At 41.5% G+C, this 21,200-nt stretch overlaps 1 protein-coding gene across 5 annotated transcripts in view; it reads left to right on the top strand.

The window, feature by feature from the left end:
• Positions 1 to 21,200, top strand: part of FRMD4B (FERM domain containing 4B) — a 360,069-nt gene that overhangs the window by 238,758 nt on the left and 100,111 nt on the right. For all 5 annotated transcript variants that reach the window (XM_043443093.1, XM_043443091.1, XM_043443090.1 and 2 more), the window contains one exon: positions 10,295 to 10,379. In XM_043443093.1, the coding sequence (XP_043299028.1) occupies positions 10,295 to 10,379 (85 nt within the window). The remainder of the gene's footprint in view (positions 1 to 10,294; positions 10,380 to 21,200) is intronic.

Below are 21,200 nucleotides of genomic sequence, written 5' to 3'. Positions count from 1 at the left end.
TTGTAGGCTGTTTCCAGTGATTTATTAAGATGTGCTTTGCAGCTAACGTCCCTGTGCTTCCATCTCTGTGCACACATGTAGTGCTTTTGTAGCCTGACTACTCAGTGAGAGCTTTATATCTTCGGAGAATTTTAACAAGCGCTAGTTCTTTGACCACTACTCTCTGATCTATTTTTTATCTCAAAATGCCAGGGGAGAAAGCTCAGTCTTCCCTTCTGAGCAATCGCTCATAAGGCAGCCCTGTTTTTCCAAAGCAGGTTCTGGGGAGTCAGAAGTCGCCTGCTGCCTGTTTCTGAGTTTCAGCCTTTATGTCACAAGTGTCCCATAATCACTTAGCTTTACTTTCCCTTAACCACTCACATGTTTAAAAGCCTTTATCAGGTTTTTAATTATTCACTTAATTCTTCTTGCCAACTATGCAGTGAGATCATAATAGTCTTTGTTATTATTCCAATTAAGGACTTGTTGGTACTTCAATTTAATTAAAGAAATGATAGAGCAAAAAGCATACACCAAGGAAATAAGTGAACTGACCGAGGTCAGTGAGTGGAATGCAGTTCTTCAGGGGTCTCTCGAATGGGACAGCAGCCACCCCAGTGAAGTCACTGTCCTCTCGGAGGGTCTCTAGCCTCCTCTTCTGAGTCAACAGGACCGCTGCTGATACTTGTCCTAACAGACGTTGCCACTACCCGCCCCAGGCTGCCTGACGTGACAACAGATGTGAGTCACTGAAGAATAGAACCAATGAGCATTTAATTGTATTTGGACACATAGTCGCCATAGAAGCCTCTAGAAATACACATAGTCTCTTTTGATTTCAAGGTCACTGCCTTTCCCACCAGCAGGTATGAGTCGCTTGCTCATGGACACTGGAGTATCCATGAGTGGTTAGTGCACACAAAGAAAGGAATCCCCACAGAAGCAGAGTGTCAGATAGATGTACATAACTGCTCTTTGCATTGCTAACAATTAAGAATATCCAAATGTAGGGGATTTCCTTCTGTGCTTTCACTGCTGGGGCCCAGGTTCAATCCTTGATCAGGGAACTAAGATCTCGCAGTGCAACAAAAATACATAAATAAAAAGAAAGATATCCAAATGCCAACAGTAAAGATAAGTTCAGTAAGTGATGGCATTTCTCCAGTGGACAAATGATCACTGTAATAGAAGCCATAAGATGAAAAGGTACATTGCATTTCAGAGCTTCCCCAGGAGGAGAAGGGCCACATATCTGAATCACTATAGGAAATTTTTTAAAGAGTACACCCCTCCAGTCCCCAAAACTTCCACTTTCCTGGCCCAAATTCTGATACTGTGTCCTGGAGATAGTGAGTATGATCTTGGGCAAGTTGGTTGTGAATTAAGAAGAGATCAGGGGATACAAAATAACTTTGCAGAGTAATATGCAAATATAGGAAAGTATCATTTTTTTAAAAAATTATAGTGTTTATGAAAAAGAAAAATACCATGAAGCTTTGCTCTGAAGAGGTTTCTTCTCTATTAAAATGTAGCATTAACCTTATGGCAGTCACTAGGGCACATATTTGACCTGTATCCTTTCACTGGGCTTCCCAGGAGGCTCAGTGGTAAAGAATCCGCCTGCCAGTGTGGGAGGTGGGAGTTCGATCCCTGGGTTGGGAAGATACCCAGTAGTAGGAAATGGCAACCCACTCCAGTATTCTTGCCTGGAGAATCTCACAGAGCCTGACACATTGCAAAGAGTCAAACACAACCTAGAGACCAAACAACAACACCGTTTCACTGTTTCACTGATTCCTGAGCTAAACACTTGCATCCTTCAGATTTACAGGGAAAGACTTTCTCCTGGTTAATATCTCCCAGGATGCAGGGAGCAGCTCAGAAACACATGCAGCTTCTGCATGGAGGGAAGAAAACATTTCAAGTGAAGGCACTTAGTTCTCCCTTGATGAATTTCAGAATTAAACCTTTGTCTTTGCTTTAGTTACAAAATCTCAGTGGTAAGTGCTGACTCTAGGTGTGACACATGTGTGTATTGACGCCCCATAATTCATGCAACCCATCCTCTGTTTTCCTGTGAGTCCAAACGCCCCCAGGCTGCCAAGGGACTCCTCCAGGCCCGAGTTGTTATCTGCAGCTGTAAATTATCTTCCACAAACACAAAGGCCTCTTTGGTAATGCAGCCCAGATGTAAGCATTTGAAAAGCTTGATAGTGAGCAAGCAGGCATTTAAAAATCAGAAGTGGGGAGGTTAGGGAGGGGATTGGGCGTGACCTCATTGGAAAAGCTCCCATAGCCTCAGGGGAGGAGGTGGCTCTGGCTGGTACCAGCTCCAGCAGAGCCAGGGTCTTGGGTCTCTCCCCCTCTGCTCTGCATTTATCATACTACCTCTTGCTCTTTTTTTTTCCCCCTTTCTTTCTGGTCTTCCGTCTCTTTTTCCCCCTCTTTTTCTCCTCCTCTTTCCAAACCACCTTTGTGATGTTCAGGGACTGTAAGTGACTTCTCAGAGGTACCAGTAAGTATTGTGTGTGACACTTGGGGCAGAGAATTGGCCGTGTGTGGAGAGTTCTGGTAGGAGATGTGTGGAAACGCTGCTACCTTTCAAAGTTGCTGCAAACACAGAGTCTTTGAAAGACTTTTTTTAAGTCTTTTATCACCCCCTGGCCTGTTGCTGGAACATGTAGAAGGAGTTTAACTCAGGGAAGCATCATGACTACAACTCATGGACCCACGTCATTCCAGTTGTTTGTTTGCTTGTTTTTTAAAGAAAGACAAACATTTGGAATACAGCACAACAGGTAAAGATTCTGGTGAAGAAAGATTTATTGATAGAGAAAGATGTTCCCAACATATTCTAGGGGGTAAAAGCAGACCACAGGATTGCACTTAAGTAAAAGATGTGAGTAGGAAAAAAATTAAAATGTTAACAGTAATTAATCTCTGGGTAGAGTGATTTCCTCAAGGGAATCAACCCTGAAAATTCATTGTAAGAACTGATGCTGAAACTGAAACTCCAATACTTTGGCCACCTGATTGGAAGAGCCGACTCATTGGAAAAGACCCTGGTGCTGGGAAAGATTGAGCGCAAAAGAAGAAGGGGGCGGCAGAGGATGAGATGGTTGGATAGGATCACCAACTCAATGGACACAAACTTGGGCAAACTCCAGGAGATAGTGGAGGACAGGGAAACCTGGAATGCTGCAGCCCGTGGGGTCACAAAGAGTCTGACACAACTTAGAGACTGAACAACAGAGAGTGATTATGGGAATGAGTTTTTGTTTGTCTATTTATATCTTCCTACGAGGAACACATTAAGCAATTTTTTTAAATGCAAGTGTGAAGTGTAATAAAAGGAAGAAAAGTAAAGTGTTTGTGACTGGGTTCAGTTCAGTTCAGTTCAGTCGCTCAGTCGTATCCAACTCTCTGCAACCCCATGAATCTCAGCACGCCAGGCCTCCCTGTCCACTACCAACTCCCAGAGTTTACTCAAACCCATGTCCATCGAGTCGGTGATGCCATCCAACCATTTCATCCTCTGTCATCCCCTTCTCCTCCTGCCCTAAATCTTTCCCAGCATCAGGGTCTTTTCCAATGAGTCAACTCTTCGCATGAGGTGGCCAAAGTATTGGAGTTTCAGCTTCAGCATCAGTCCTTCCAATGAACACCCAGGACTGATCTCCTTTAGGATGGACTAGTTGGATCTCCTTGCTGTCCAAGGAACTCTCAAGAGTCTTCTCCAACACCACAGTTCAAAAGCATCAATTTTTCGGTGCTCAGCTTTCTTCACAGTCCAACTCTCACATCCATACATGACCACTGGAAAAACCATAGCTTTGACTAGACGGACCTTTGTTGGCAAAGTAATGTCTCTGCTTTTTAATATGCTGTCTAGGTTGGTCATAACTTTCCTTCCAAGGAGTAAGCATCTTTTAATTTCATGACTGCAGTCACCATCTGCAGTGATTTTGGAGCCCCAAAAAATAAAGTCTGACACTGTGTCCACTGTTTCCCCATCTATTTCCCATGAGGTGATGGGACCAGATACCATGATCTTAGTTTTCTGAATGTTGAGCTTTCAGCCAACTTTTTCACTCTCCTCTTTCACTTTCATCAAAACACTCTTTAGTTTCTCTTGACTTTCTGCTTGTGACTGGGTAGCCATGAGTTATTTTAGAGCTGTCAAAGAGTAGGTGATTTACAGTGAGGAGAGGACAGGAAAGTTCATCTCTCCCAGAGGAATGTGATTAAAAAGCAGAGAAATAAAGGATTCCTTCTACCTTGGGCCCAACAGACGTATTTTAGGCAGATGTGTGAGTCAGCCGGGCCTCTTTGCCCACCACCACATGCCGATCTGAACGTTATCCCAGAACCTAGGGAAAGCATCTGTTGGTTGCTTTAATATTGACTGTGACCTCCTGGCCTAACCCATACTTGAACTTCCAGGCAGTTGGTAAGCAGCCTCTGTCTTTGAGGATCCACCATCCTCGTTCATATGAGAGGTCCAGAAAGACACAGAATCATTCAAAACACAGGCTGAACCTCCATTCCACTTTGTTACAGGATTACATTTCTATGTGCTCCCTGGATCACATATCAGACAGCGTTTGTGGGAATCTGCTCAGTCTCCTCTCTAATCTGTCCTCAATGTGACATCGAAAGGGCAGAGGAGAGCAGGCGCATTATGAAGGGTGAAAAGGCTGTAGGTACAGAAGTTCAAAGCTCGGCCGTGAACTCAGAGTTTCTGGCTAGCATTCCTGGGGGCCAGGTAACTCTTCATTGTAGGAAGCCAAGCTGTTCTGTGGGATGTTTGCAGCATCCCTGGCCAGTAACATTCTCTAAGTCAGGAAAATCCAAAAAAAGAAAGTCTTTGGGGATATATGTATACTTATGGGTGATTCACGTTTTTGTAAGGCAGAAGCCAACACAGCATTGTAAAGCAATTATCCTCCAATTAAAAAAAAATAGCAAAAACAAAAAGTCTTCAACATGACCAGATGTACCTCACTCATCCCTTAAGAACCAGTGCCTTCACCTTGCTCTTGACTTTTAGCCCTAACTCTTCTGTGTATTACGTTTGTGGCCTTTGGCAGCCTCAATGGGCTTTGTTCCTCATCTAGAAGATGGAATAGAAACTGACAGTAACACAGGGGGGTTGTTGGAGGATGTTAACATGTCATGAAGACCTCACTAAATGTAAACTATTTTTATGATATAAAAACAACAAAGACTGCCTCAACCACCTGTTCAGGGGGTAAAAAATTCCATAATGTGTTATATGGTCATTGAATATGAAAGTTTGGAAACTGTCTGGCTTGGGTCTGACTCATTCTTTTTTTGTTATTTTTAAAAAATATTCATTTATGTATTTGGCTGCACCAGGTCTTAGTTTATGGCATGCAGCATCTTAGTTGTGGCATGTGGGATCTAGTTCCCTGACCAGGGATCAAAGCCAAGTTCTGTGCATTGGGAGTGCAGAGTCTTAGCCACTGGACCACCAGGGAAGTCCCTGACCCATTTACTTTTACACCAGGTGGAAGATTTCATCATTTCTCCACCAGTCACTCCACCTAGCCATCACCTCCCTAAAAAAAATTAACCTCTCCTTCGTTTTCCTGTCTCCTTCTCAGAGAGTTTGTCCCTACTTGGCTCATGGTAGACAGTGGCAGGCTATTTTGCAGTGTGAAGCAAGGACGTGGAATTCACCATGGGACCCCAACACTTCTCATTGCCTGGGGCAGATGACTCCCTCCCCTTTTGTGCTGGTCACAGCAAGGCCCTTACCCTCCTGGGCCTCCAGCCTTTCCCTGGAGAACTCGGAAAGAGGCATGCAGAGAGAAGAGGACAGGGCAGGTTTCTACAGGTTCACCTGGAGGGCCCTCTCTACTTCCAGGGTTGCCTGGAAATCCGAAAGTGAGGCGGAGTTTTCCTGGCAGGCGAGCACAGTGTAGGAGCCAATGGTGCTTCCCTTCGGGAGTTCTCTAAGAGCACACCCCTCCCAAAGATGAAAGGGAACATAGGGGACTCAGAGGTTCTGCATCATCCTTTGGAGAAAGTGAGATACACTTCAATTACCCCGCTGTCTTCAGCGTGCATCATAAAACAGGACTATGAGGTTGCAGGGTCATTATAAGTAATAAATACAGATCTCTGTGTTCAGAATGTAGATGAGAACCTGATAGAAATCTACTTAGGCAGGTGGCTGCAGTAAATGCCTGAAATTACCAACAATAACTGAATGAAACTGGGAACAAGGCATTTGAATGCAGCCCTCACGGGACACCAGTCACAAAATCAGCATTGTGCAGAGTGAGAAATCATTGAGTCATTCCTGCCCAGTTTGCCTTCTTTGATGCTATCACTCAGACATAGCAAAGATTCTAGAAAACAAAGGAAATATGCTCAGCTGGGGAGAAATCGTAAGTGGTCAGAAGAATATTCGTTTCAGAGTGTTTTCCCATTCTTGGTCAAGATGGACACCTTTGTAGCATCCTACTTCCCTAAGAGAAGCAGCTTAGACAAGATACTGGAATTTCCATTCTTGTTTTTACACTTGAAGTTTTAAAGAGGTTCCCAACTAAGTCCGCACCTATTGTTATAGTCTCCCTGGTAGACAGATAATAAAAACATAATGATGATCATCACCACTCACTGACCACTGAAACCACACGTGAGAAAAGGGAGGCAACAAGAGGCCAAGCAGTTTGGCCCAAGACCCCAGCATGGATCAGTGTTGGGGCTGGACTTCAACTTAGCATCTCCCCAACTCTGTGATGTTGACTCTTTTTTATTTTTTTGCCCTCATTTTTTTTTTTCTTTTTTCTCTTGCCACACCTCACAGCTTATGGCATCTTACTTAAGTTCTCTGACCAGAGATTGAACCTGGGGCACGGCAGTGAAAGTGCTGAGTCCTAACCACTGGACCACCAGGGAATTCCCTGTGGTGTTGACTTTTGATCATGATAAATAAATGACACAGGAGGAAAATATGGGCCACCTACGTGACAGTGACCACTAACGGACAGCCCATCCTAAACAGCCAGAGTCTTCTGCTTTTCAACCCACGTGTATCACCATCTGGCTGACAGGCCTGCCCCTCCTCCAACTTTGTCATGCCATTGAGGTTGATGTTCTGTTATCACTGATTAGTGGTTAGGTGAACACCTGTCCCATCAACAAGGAGAGAAAAATGCTAACAGGGGAACCATGAAAAGTAGAGACAACCTCTTCTCAAGAAGGCAAATTCTCAAGAAATTACATTTGTTAAATTGTATGAAGTCTGTCTCCAGAACATATGCCTAACCCAAAAGCTTGGGTTTGTTTCAAGGCTGAAAATTGAACCGTGGGCTTTGACTTCACAAAATCTTAGTGAAATCATTCACAGTAAGCATGCAGAAGGGAAACAGTATCCTTTTACCAAAAAAAAAAAATCACTCCCTGAAACAAAAGGACTTTATTTTACAAGCCTGGGATAGTCCGTTTCATTTCACTGAGAATCCTTAGATTCTGTTTTCAGTTCATAGAACGTGTTGATAGCTGTGCCTAGGGAGCCATTCTCCTGGAGAACCATATGTATTTTTCAAACCCTCCATAAATATAGTCATCACAGTGGCTTCCTTGAGGGAGAGAGAGGACTGTGGATTCAGAGAGTGGGTAATCTGACGCCTAGGCAGAAAGTTAGAAGGCAACAGGGCGGGTTGCCAGAAAGTACTGGAAAACAAGATAGGGACCTGTTTACTGGAAGGAGGGTACAGTCAGGGACCCAGGCTTCAGAAACAAGAGGAGCCAGATGTCTAATACGAAGTTATCTGTGCGGAGTTGGACACGTCACACGTTGATTTGGTGCTAAGCCACCCAGCTCCCTGCATGTGGTATTTTTAATTCTTGAAGACTAGAAAGAGGTTTGACCTGGCTTACATGCCCTCTCCCTGGAATGCCCTTCCTCCCTTCGTTACCTGGTGAACTCATGAATACTTTAAGACTGGGCTCAATTGTCCTGGGGACAGCGTGTCCTGTGACACGGTGTCTTCTGGATTTCAGTTTGGCTGCCTTCTCTCTCTTGATTCATAAGCTGACTTAATTGCATTGCTCCCTTGGGCCCCATAGCATTGTGTACATGTTATATTTCATTGTGATTATTATTATAGGAAAGCATCCTATCATATTGTTTGGAGTAAGAACTTTGAAGTCTGAAAGGCCTTCCTTTGAATCATGGCTCCCCCAGTTTCAACCTGGGTGACTTTGGGAAGTTGACTTTATGTGTGCATCTCAGTTTTCTTATCTGTAAGATGGGTTAATAACTTGCTACCTCTGGCATCTGGTTTTGCTGAAGTTAAATGGCAGCATGCATATAGAGCCCTGCATACTGTCTGTAGCACGTGGGAAGTCCTCTACTGACTTGGATTCTCCGGTTGCCGGCAACAGAAAGCAATTATGGCTAAGCTAACAGAATTGAAGGAAAACTGGACTAACGAGGCTTCAGAAAAGATAGGAATCCAGGCTCTGCAGGAATCTAGGGAGCAGGAGGCAATGGACAGTTTTATCATGGTACCACTGGCAGGACAAGAGGCTCCAACCATCTTTGATCCATAGGCTGTATTGGGCACTTGCTAAAGTCCCTACGATGGCCATCCTTGTCTCCACCATATAGACAAAGTACCTTAGACTCAAAGCTTAAGCCACGTCCGCCAGGCCACATGGCATTAAATTCCAGAAAATGGATTTTTATTAGCAATCACTAGTATTTGTTGCTTCACATCCTTTTATGTTATCTCATTTAATTCTTCCAAAACGCTGTGAGGTAAGTGCAGTCATAAGAGCAGTTTAGAGAAGACACAAAGAAGCAAGCTAACTTGCCCAAGGCCTCCCAGGTAATAAATGATGGAACTGGGACTCCATATTCTACATTCTTGATTCCAAAGCTGGGTTTTCCCTCCAACTCTTCATCTCCTCCCACCCCTTAATCCTTAACTTTCCCTTCTTGCACACCTAACACTCATCACTCTTCATTATATTCACTAATAAGTGAGATAAACCCTTGTAAGTGAAAATAGAAAGGATTTATTCTCTTTCTATTTATTAAGGATTTATTCTCCTTTGATGATTCAACACTAAGGGTGGAATTTTTCAAATGATTTTTACCATCTCAGTGATAAAATCTTTCACCGCCTCTTAAAGCTGCTGTATTTATTTCTCAAACGTTTCCTTATTGTGGAAGGGGAGGAAAAATAAATAAATAAAAAGTGCAAATGCCCAAGGTCTATCACGATTTTGCAGAGCTAAGAGCAAAACTCCCTGGGACCTCAGTTCAGGTTTATCTTGACTCTCACCACATTGAAAGCAGTGTTCTCTTCCAAGATCCTAGCTGTGAGCTGTCTTCGGGTATTAAGTCTCTTCATGCATTATTCATCAGGTGGGGCTGCAACACTTGAGAAAAACTTCTCTGGGCCTCCACCCCTGGCCCACTCCTGCACCCCAGAGGCCTGCCTTCAACCAGCCGGCTTTCCACAGGACTCTCCTCCCCTCCCCACCTCAGGACAGTCAGCTTTTTCCCAAAGGAGGGACTTGGCCTCACAGAGGGAACAAGCAAAGGCCCAGAAAAGGGAGTGAGACCCAGAATACCCTGATTTGCATCAGAAAGGCCAGTATTAAGTGGGGAGCTTGGCTTCCAGCCAAGGGAAAGCCGGGAGCCTGGAAGGATGAGAGTGAAGGAAGGAAGGACGTGATCGAAACTCTCCTGGTGCATGGGGGCGAGGTAAACGGGGGTCCTCACACCCACCCTGAGTCTGAAAACCGTGGAGCCACGGGCCTCTAGGTTCAGTTACACAGTGGTGCTTTCTCAGCAGACTTCCGCTTTCAGCCCTCAGAGCTCACCTGGGCTTTGTTTTGAAGCTGTGGGAGGTATTGAGAACTCCCAGAACGTGTGTCAAAGGAGCGGCAAGAATAAAGAATAAAATTAAATTAAATTAATTTTATTTATATTTTTATGTAAATATATATTTATTTATATATTTTATTTATTTATAAAGAATAAAATAAAGGAAAGAATAAAGATGGATTTGCAGGTGGTGACCATTTTGGATTTTTCTCTCGCTCACCTTCCCACACACGGTAGAAGACTTTATCTGCATGCCTGCGTATATCCACATACATTCATACATACTTATAGGTGTGCATACATGCTGCAGATGGCTTTTAAAAGGAAAATAAAGCACAGGCATTCCCTAGCTCCTCGTAATTCTCTGAGAGACACTACATGAGAAAATCATGCAGAGAAGGAAGAGAATCTGAAGGAGTAAACTTCTGTACTGTTTTCCAGGTTTTACATTGAAAGCATATCGTTCCTGAAGGATAAAACCACCGTGGAGCTGTTTTTCCTGAACGCAAAGTCCTGTGTGCACAAGGTGAGGGCCCTGTTTGCTATGGTCAGTGACAGACTCCGGCGGGGCTGGACTCGGAGGGAGCCAGGGCAGGGCCTTTGTTTTCACGTTCAAGTGGAGAGAAAAGGACATAATCTTTTTTTTTTCTTTTTCACATTTCTCATCCTTTACTAGGTTTCACACAGATATACTATTCTGTATGTTACTTTTTTTTAATTAAACTTTTTATTTTGTGTTGGAGTATAGCCAGTTAACACCATTGTGATAGTTTTAGGTGGATAGAAAAGGGACTCAGCCATACATAGACATGTATGCATTCTCCCTCAAACTCCCCTCCCAGCCAGGCTGCCACATAGCACTGAGCAGAGTTCCCGGTGATGTGCAATAGAGGACATAATCTTTTTCCTTTGTGTATCCTACCCCATAAAAGAAAACAACAATTTTTTAAAAAAACAGAGAAAAGGCAACTCTTCTCAAACTCTGAGTCAGGAAATACACAGAATCACCACTGCCTGCGGTGCTGCTCATAACCCCACACAGAGTGGCCCAGAAGGACACACAGCTGGAGCAGTCAGCCCGACCAAAGCCTCACAAAAGTCAGGCCAGAAATCTGTTCTAACAGAGCACACCCTACATTTATCCTACTTTGAAACCAGTCTTCCTCAGGGGTCTCTGCTCAGAGCCCCGTGTTTTAAGGCAGAGTCTCAGTTATCTGTGGCAAAGGATCTGCTTTTTGCTTTATTGTTTTTCATTTGTATCCAAACCGTGGAGGACACACAGCTTTTGTAAAACTCAGTACACGTGAACTGAGAGAAAAAATGACCCCGGCTTGGATGTTGCAGCCATGCCTGTCAAATTGCTGTGGAAGTTTTAGGCATTTTCCATTTTTAATCTTATCTCCTTGCAGATAAACTTTGCTTTAAAGGCCTCTAGTCTGGCCTCCTCTAGTCTGATCTCCGCAAACCACACCCCAGGCAAGGGTGGGGAGCCCCCAGGCCAAGACAGGCTCAGCTGAAGCCCAGCTGCTTCCTTTATCTTCACAGTGTTCAGGATCGGGATCCCACACCTGCTTCCAGGGCTGGTGGGAACCCCTTCCCGCCCTCTGCCCGTATATATCGCCCGATATCTGAGGGGTGATGAGGGGCAACTGGTTGGTGCCTGGCCTGGAAAGATGAAGGGGCAGACTGCATTGAGGCACCTGCGTTCATATTCCTCCCCTGTCCCCAAAACGTTAAGGGGGCCCACTGCCCACATGCAGCTTTAATTAGTGTAAGACTCGGCAAGGAGCAGAATTTTTGTTGTTGTTTTTTAAACAGGTTTATGGAGATATAATTGAACAAAATTAAAGTGTATAATTTTATAAGTCTTAATATAAGTAATACTCTTGAAATGATCATGACAATCAAGATAGTCAATATACCCACCAACTAAAGATCTGCTTTTTCTCACAGTAGATTATACATTTTCTAGAGTTCTATATAAGTGGAATCATATGGTAGACAATCTTTTTGTATTCTTTCAATGAGCATAATTATTTTTAGATTCTTCCATGTTGTATCAATAACCCTTTCCTTTTTTCTTTTAAAAAAAATTTTTTTTTTTTTTTTTAAATTTTTGTCTGTGCTGGGTCCTCGTGGCTGGGGATGGGTTTCCTCTAGTTGCAGCAAGCCGGGGCTATTCTCTGTTTGCAGTGCTTGGGCTTCTCATTGCAGTGGCTTCTGTTGTTGCGGAGCATAGGCTCTAGGGCTTGCGGGCTTCAGTGGTTGCAATAGCCCTTTCCTTTTTCATTGCCGAATAATATTCCACTATATAACTAAAACACTGTTTATTCATTCACCTGTGTGGCTATTTCTCCCTTTTCCTCCCAGACTTACTGGGATATAATTGACATATAACATTGTGTGAGTTTAAGGTCTATGATATGATGATTTGATATGTGCATATACTTTGAAATGATCCATCCACCTGTTGATGGACATTTGGATTATGCAAGTTTGTGAAATGTTACAAGTAAAATTGCTATGAACATCCATGTACAAGTCATTGTATGGACACACACTTTTTTTTTTTCATTTAAAAAAAATTTTTTTTATTTTAATTGGAGGATAATTACTTTACAATACTGTTGTGGTTTTTGCCATACATCGACATGAATCAGTCACAGGTGCACATCTGTCCCCCCATCCTGAACCCCCCCCTCCCATCTCCCTCCCCACCCCAACCCTCTGGGTTGTCCCAGAGCACAACCTTTGTGCCCTGCTTCATGCATCAAACTTGCACTGGTCATCTGTTTTACATATGGTAATACACATGTTTCAATGCTACTCTCTCATATCATCCCACCCTCACCTTCTCCCACATAGTCCAACAGTCTGTTTTTTTTGGCTGCATAGAGTCTTAGTTGTGGCACGTGGGATCTAGTTCCTTGACCAGGGATCAAACCCAGCTCCCCTGTATTGGGAACACAGAGTCTTAGCCACTCGACCACCAAGAAATTCCCCAATAGTCTGTTCTTTACATCTGACACTCTTTCTTTTTTCTTGAGTAAATACTAGGAATAGAATGGCTAGGTCATGTGGGAGATGGGATTAACTTTTTAAGGTTCTGCCAAACTGTTTTTCGAAGTAGTTGTGCTGTCTTAAATTCCTACCATCATGGATGCATGAGACAAGTGCTCAGGCCTGGTGCACTGGGAAGACCCAGAGGAATCAGGTGGAGAGGGAGGTGGGAGGGGGGATCGGGATGGGGAATACATGTAACTCCATGGCTGATTCATGTCAATGTATGGCAAAAACCACTACAATATTGTCAAGTAATTAGCCTCCAACTAATAAAAATAAATGAAAAAAAAAATCCTACCACCAGTTTATGAAATTTCTAGTTCCTTCATATTCTTCTCAACACATGAAATCAACATCTTTTCCATTTTAGTCATTCTGATAGGGGTGCAGTTTTAATTTCTATTTCCCTGGTGTCATATATGATATTTGAGTATCTCTTATGTGCTTATTTACATCAGTGTATCTTTTTTATGTTGGAATCTTTTGCCCAGTTTCTTTGGGTTGCCATTTACTTGTTACGAGTTTTCAGAGCATATATATTCTGGATACAAGTACTTTATCAGTTATGTGGATTACAGATATTTTCTCTCAGTCTGTGGCTTGCTGTCCCTTCTCTTAATGTCTTTCAAAAACTAAAAGACTTTTATTTTGATGAAGTCTAGTTTATCAGTTTATTCTTAGGGATTGTAATATTGTATCACTGTAAACTTTGCCTAATCCAAGGTCACAAAGATTTTCTCCTGTGTTTTCTTCTAGAAGTTGTAGACTTTTAGGTATTATATTTAGGTCTATTATCCATTTTGAATTAATTTTTAAAATTTATCTTATCTATTTGTTTATTTTTAGCAGTGTTGGGTCTTCATTGCCACGTGGACTTTCCTCTGGTTTTAGTGAGCAGCGGCTACTTGGGCTTGTCACTGCGGTTGCTTCCCTTGTTGCAGAGCACGGCTCTCGGGCACACGGGCTTCAGTAGTTGTGGCAAATGAACTCAGTAGTTGCAGCTTCCAGGCTCTTGCACAGACACAATAGCTGTGGCACACGGGCTTAGTTGCTCTGAGACATATGGGATCTTGCTGGACCAGGGATCAAATGCATGTCTCCTGCATTGGCAGGTAGATTCTTTCCCACTGAGCCACGAGGGAAGCCCCATTTATAGCCATGGTTCTTCATATTTTCTTATCATTTTAGCATGTGCTGTCTATGGTGATATTGCCTTTCTTGATCCTGATACTAATAATTGGTATCTTCTCTCTTTTTTATTTCTTATCATTCTGGCAAGAGGTTTATCTTTATTGAGCCTCGCAAAGAATCAGCTTTTGGTTTCAATGATTTTCTTATTAAAAAAAAAACTTTTTTTCTATTTCATTGATTTCTGCTATGATCTTTATTATTTTTATCTTCTATTATTATTACTTTCTTTTTCTTCTTTTGGGTTTAATTTGCTCTTCATATACCATTCTCTTAAGTTGAAAGCTGTCATATCTGATTAAAGATATTTCTTTCCTAATATAGGCATTTATTTATAGTACTATATAGCATTTTCTGCTAAGTACTCATTTGGTATCCCACAAATTCTGATATATTGTGTTTTATTTTCATTCACTTCTAAATATTTTTAAAGTTCCTTTTAGCTCCTCGTTATTTGGAGGTGTATAGTTTGGTTTCCAGAAGTTTTGGAGGACTTTCAGGACTCTTTATTTTTAATTAAATCCACTGTGGTCAGAAAACACATTTTGTGTAAACTAAATTCTTTTAAATTTGATGTGACTTGTTTATGGTCCAGAATATGCTCCATCTTGGTCAATGGTCCATGAGCACTTGGGAAGAATGTGTACTCTGCTCTCATTGGGTGGATGTTCTAAGAAATGTTAACCAGATCAACTTGATAGTATTGTTTAAGTCTACTGTATCTTGCTCATTTTATGTCTACTTCTTGTATCAGTTATTGACAGAGGGATACTGAAAGCTATGACTGTGAATTTTTCTACTCCTCTTCGTTGGTTCTATCAGTTTTTGTTTCATGTATTTTAAAGTTTTCTTATTAGGATATAAACATTTAAGAATGCTGTGTCCTCTGGATTATTTTTATTAAATGACCCTCTTTATTCTGATAATATTATTTATTCTGAAATCTGCTTTGTTTGATATTAATATAACCACTTCATGTTTCTTTTCATTAGTGTTAACATGGTAAGTCTCTTTTCCATCTCTTAGTTGTATACTGTGTCTGCATTTTAAAAGTGTATTTCTTACAGACAGCTTCTTTTTCCCTGTTCTTATAGTTAGATCTTGATACTTATATCCATTTTGTTTATCCATTTATCTATCTCTGTCTTTTAACTGTTTGTTTACTTTATTTTGAATGTGATCATTGATATGGTTAAGTTTAAGTCTGTCTTGATATTTGTTTTCTGTTTGTCCCATCTCTTCTCTGTTCCTTTTTTTTTTTTTTTTTTTTTTTTTTTTTTTGCCTTCTTTTGGATTTATTGAGTGTTTTTTATTCCATTTTACATCTTTTGTTGGATTATTAATATAACTTTGTTTTGAGTTTTCTGTGATTGCTTTAGAGTTTATCAAGTCTACCTTCAAGTTTATTATATATTGTACCATTTTACAGGTAGTACAAGAACTTTATAATAGTATCTTTCTGTTTCTCCTCTCTCAGCCTTGTCAATGTCATATGTTTTATTTTTAGTTGTGTTACACAGATCCTTATGACATGCTCATTGTTTTTGTGTAAAAATTTAATCATCTCTGCTTTTAGGATTTTCTCTTTCTCGCTACTTTGAACAATTTGCTTTCTTCTTCATGCTTTCTATGATTGTGTTTACTGAGCATCTTGGACTTGTGGGTTTATAGTTTTTATCGAATTTGGGAATATTTCAGCCATGATTTCTTCAACTGTTTGTTTTTTTTTTTTTTTCTGTCCCCACACATGCCACCTTTGCAAATTCTAATTACACATATACTTGGCCTCCTGAAGTTACCCCACAGCTAAGTGATGCTCTTTTCATTTAATTATTTCTTTCTGGGTTTATTTTGATAATTCCCATTTCAGTGTCTTCAATTTTATTTATCTTTCTTTTGCAATCTAATCTGCCATTTATCCCATCCTGTCCATTGGAGTTTTTATCTTCAGAAGCTTGATTTGGATCGTTTTAAAATCTTTCCTGTAGCTACATAACTTTTGGAATGTATGACTATAGTTATAATAACCGTTTTAATGTCTTCAATCTGTTTATTCTTTTTTTATTGGCCATGCCACATGGCTTGAGGAATCTTAATTCCCTGATCAGGGAACCTGGGCCCTCAGCAGCGAGAGCGTGAGACCCTCTGCATAGCTTCAAGACCCTCTCTCAGTGCAACTCTGTTTTCTCTAGCACTCTGTCCCATAAAATCCCATCCATCTGCTTTCCTGAGTCTCTCAGCTCCATCTGCTCAACTCCAGAAGTCCACCTCACTCTGTCCGGGTTGCCCCTTCACAGCCAAGTGGGGATAGTTGGGGTTTACCTCATTCAAGGTTCACAGTCCTTTGTTGCCTGATGTGCACTGTTTTGAAGACTGTTGTCTCATATTTATTGTCTAGTTTTTTCCTTTTTTTCAGGAAAGAGGGTAATAAGGCTGTTACTCCAAAGCAGGGTTTTTGGCTAATTCTATAAGAAAAGTAGAATGTCTCCAGTACCAAAGGCTTTATGACAGCCTCTTTTTCTGAGATGTGGGTTTCCTCAAGATTGCCTTGGGTTGCCTGATAGACACCTGTATAGCCAACGCAGCATTTACTGAATCAGGAAAACATTTCATAAGCCATGGTTGGTCATCATCTCTTATGGAGAGAAATACAATTACCCCTTGTGATATTTCTCACTGCCTAGCTGGCCAAGGTCCAAAGAAATAGTCTCCTTGATGATTTGTTTACTCTGTTGTTAATTTAAAAAATAAAAGGGTGAAAAATTTAACTCTTGATATTTCTCTTGTCACTTTTTCTGCTAATCCTGTTGATCTTGAGGAAGTAGAGCTCTTTTAAATTCTCCTCTTACGTCAAGAGCTCCTTTCTAAATGAGAGTGTTTAATGACCTGTCAAAGGATTCAGAACTTTTATAAAACATGGTGTTGTAAGACACTATGACTTGCATTATTGGGGTGATTTTTTTAGATTCATCTGTAGGAATTTACAGTTTGATATTTTCTGTCTAAGTAATACACAGATAGCTAGTTACATACAATCCCAAGAGACATTACAGGATCCAGTAAACAAGATAACAGGATTGGGCTGCTGTTTGTTAACCATGTATGATAATTTAAGAACATTCTGCATAAGGAATATCATTTGAATCACAGCTACAAGAGTAAATAAATTTTATGAGAACATAGCCTCAGCAGTAGAACGTAGGTGGATCGTGAATGAGTCTCCCTTCCACACTGTGCAGGGGACATTCTTCCCGCCAAACGTGTTAGCCTCTCTGTTAGCCCCTAGCCATTCTTCCTTTCTCCCAGACAGCTTTCCCTTTCCACTGAGGAGAAAAATACATAGGAAGGAAAAGACAGCTATTATTTTCAAATACACACAAAGTCACTATCTTTTTGCATGCTTGGTTTGTAAGAAAGATGACTTGTGATGAGGGTTAATACAGTCACTGAAGCTCTGTGTAGCTATTTAAATATGGATTTATATTCAGAAAATTCAGCCTCATGATCTGTCATTGGAAGCACTGGGTGGTTTGCAATGGTTTTGTAAATATCATTACCCCTATTGCATAGTGAATGAGCCATCTTGTTTTAGTTGCCAAGCCATGTCTGACTCTCTTGTGACCCCATGGATTGTAGCCTGCTTTTCTGTCCATGAGGTTTCCCAGGCACGAATACTGGAGTGGGTTGCCATTTTCTTCTTAAGGGGATCTTCCCAACCCAGGGATCAAATCCACGTCTCCTGCATTGGCAGGCAGATTCTTTGCCACTGAGCCACCTGGGAAGCCTGGATGAGCCATTGGTGCCACTTAAATGTGTTGAAAGAAATATTGTGCCTCATTTCTGATTTGAGTGTCCTGGGTAATCTGAAAAAGGGACAAATATTTCTCACTTTTCTTTATTCCAAAATAATGTCCCATGTTACAGTCAAGTACACATAGGGCATTCAGTTAATTGTTGGTTAATTCAATAAGTTGAATAGATATTATTGATGATCAACCCTTGATTCCCAGGAAATCAAGAGGTAAACAAAAACAGCTTATCTGATATATAGTTTGACTAGTATTGAGTATGAAATGCATCTAAATATGCTAGGAAGTTGAACACCTAATATGCTAAAAAAAAAAAAAAAACATGTTCCAGCTGTTACTGAATAACATTTAGCAATGCTATAGTAACTCTATTTACAATTTTCAGCAAAGAATGAGTGAGGGGTCCAGTGATTAGGACTCCACGCCTCTACTGCAGGGGAAAGAGGTCTGATCCCTGGCCAGGGAACTGAGGTCCTGCAAGCCATGCGGCACAGCCAAAAAAGGGTGAAAAATAATTCTGTAAAGAACAAAATTTCATGTTTAGCCTAATGTTAAAAGAAAAGTGAAAAGATCATTGGACTTTTCTCTAATCTTTTCAGATATCAGTTAAAGGTCTGTTTCTTCTAGAAAACTGGTTCTGGTCGACTTCAGTTATGAAGGCACTGGTGTGTTAGCCAAAATCAACTATCGCTAGAGCTCAGTACATATGAGTACTGTATTTATTCTGCAGTTATTTATTGCGTGCCTGCTACCTGCCACCCCATTTGAGGCTGTTTGTAACTAGAAATGCTTCGAGGATCTCTTGATTTTTCTACTGGTATTTTTTTTTAATTAATTAATTTTTTCATTTATTTTTATTAGTTGGAGGCTAAGTACTTTGCAGTATTGTAGTGGTTTTTGCCATACATTGACATGAATCAGCCATGGATTTACATGTGTTTCCCAATCTGAACCCCCCTCCCACCTCCCTCCCCATCTACTGGTATTTTAAATCCCAACTTAAACATCAGTGAAGACGAAATTTGTTCTCTGAGAGAAAGTATACTTCAGCAATAGTCATGACAAAATCTGGCTTAACATATGCCTGTCCTTATAAAGTAATCCAAATGATGTGTTTCTGTTTTCTATGACCTGCTGAAATTTGCAATAGGAGAAAATAAGTTAAGAATCATACTGTGTTTTGATCTTGACAAGGAAATGTAGCTTTAAGGAAAGACCTCAGGGCTCAGGCTGCCCCTGAGCCACAGGGGCCCTGTGATCTTAGGAATAGTATTTAACCTTTCTAAGACATTTTTCCCCTTTCAGAGTGATTCTCTGAGATTACAGCGGGTCTCCTGTGTAACCTTTGACTCCTTTATCAGACTGACAGCAAATGCTCATTTAAATGATCAGGCTCCTGTCTCTTGTCGCTCTCCAGATCACAGACTTAGGATTGAGTGGGGAGCTGGGCGTCAGTCTTTTCAACAAGGTTCTTAGGTTATTCTCCTGAACACCTTGGTTGAAGAACCATTGGATTTTCTGCGTGGTAAACATACAGAAAGTTTAAATACATCTTGAAACTCGCTTTGGGAAATATGAATCAAGGTCCAATGGTAAGACTTCAGAAAGATGCTTTTTCCTTTCTCCTCCTCCTCTTTCCTGGTAGTTAAAAAAGAAAAAAAAAAAAAAAGTGGAAAAACAGGAAGGAGAAAAACAGGAGTTGAAAAAAGTGGAGGAAAAAGAAAAACAGAAAAGTGGAGGAAGGTATGAAATGCATTTCCAGCTCTGAGACTAAAGAGAAGGAAGGAAGCATCCAAAGAGCCTTTTCTCTACATTATCATGAGCCAGCAGTGTGCTGGGTGGTGTGCAGTTAACCGTTAATACATTTGATCCTCCTCTTCCTTGAAGAAGGAAACTATCCCCTTTTCCAAATGAAAGAACTGAGGCTCAGAGAAGTTGAGTAGTTTGCTTAACATCACAGAGCTATTATGTGGGAAAAGTGTCCTTGGTAAATTATACCAGCAGGAGACCATGGACCTTAAAAGCACCTTCCATTTACCTCAGCTGCCCCTTTTAGGGGAATGCTCAATAATTTGGATCTCAGGAGCTACTGTCACAGAATGGTCTGGTCATAGCACTAACAAGTATTGAATACATATAATTTGCTAGGCACTTACTGTGTGTATTCATGCATTCAGTTCTCATTCCAACCCTCATATGTAAGAACCTATTAGGTAAAATCTATTATTATCCCCCATTTTACAGATGGGAATATTGAGGTACAGACGTTAAATAACATACACAGACTCACATTGCTAATAAGTGGAGGAGCCAAGATTCACACCAGGCAGTATGATGCCTGAGTCCATGAGGTTAACCATAATACATCCTGCCTCTAGATGGGTGAGGGCTGTCTGCCCACTGCCCATGAGGGGGGCATATTTGTGGCATCCTCAGTTTCAGCTCCCTCTTTCCTATTTTCCAAATGTTGTTGTTCATGTCGATACTCTTAGCCTGTGGTTAATAAGGTGCCTCTGTTCATTAGGGGTCAAATGGCTTTGACCCCTTTGACAGCCTGGGCTGGGGGACAAAGCACTTCTGAAAGAAGATTTCAGAAGGGCACTAGTGCTCGGGTTGATACAGAACGTTTGGAACTGCGCATATGGTTCAAGAGTTCCCCAGAAGAGAGCTGTTGTCTGAGTTGTCTGTTAAGTGCAGGCTCCCAAACCTGTTTGGCTTCCTTGGGCAGAATGCAGAGGGGCACACCTTGCCTGCACACAGCCACCTCCTGTGCCAGATGGTGATGATGGGGAAGTGACAGTACTGATGCCGAGGAACCCTGGGAGCCCTGTGTGTGTGGGCTGTTGGACAACCTGCTTGGAAAAGCCTCGAATGCATGAGAAACACTGCAGATTTGCCCTCAGTGGTGATTTTTCCAGGTCCCTTCAACCATACCTGTGATTTATTAATCAAACCATTTATCACTACCATACCTTTGAAGACATGCTTGCAAAATTAAAATAGTATTGGCCACCTTATCTCTTTGGGTATATATGTTGTTGTTTTAGTTGCTGGGTCCTATCCAACTCATTTGCAACCCCATGGACTGTAGCCCACCAGGCTCCTCTATCCATGGGATTCTCCCGGCAAGAATACTGGAGTGGGTTGCCATTTCCTTTTCCAGGGGATCTTCCTGACCCAGGGACTGAACCTTGATCTCCTGCATTGGCAGGCAAGTTCTTTACCACTGCATTATTATAATCATGAGATGACAGAAAATGGAAAAGCAAGTGGGGTTCAGTAGGTGC

This window comes from Cervus canadensis, chromosome 22 (assembly GCF_019320065.1).
Source record: "Cervus canadensis isolate Bull #8, Minnesota chromosome 22, ASM1932006v1, whole genome shotgun sequence".
In the NCBI taxonomy this organism is placed as follows: domain Eukaryota; kingdom Metazoa; phylum Chordata; class Mammalia; order Artiodactyla; family Cervidae; genus Cervus; species Cervus canadensis.
The sequence above is the reverse complement of the archived record's forward strand: the minus strand, read 5'-3'. Positions and strand labels throughout refer to the sequence as shown.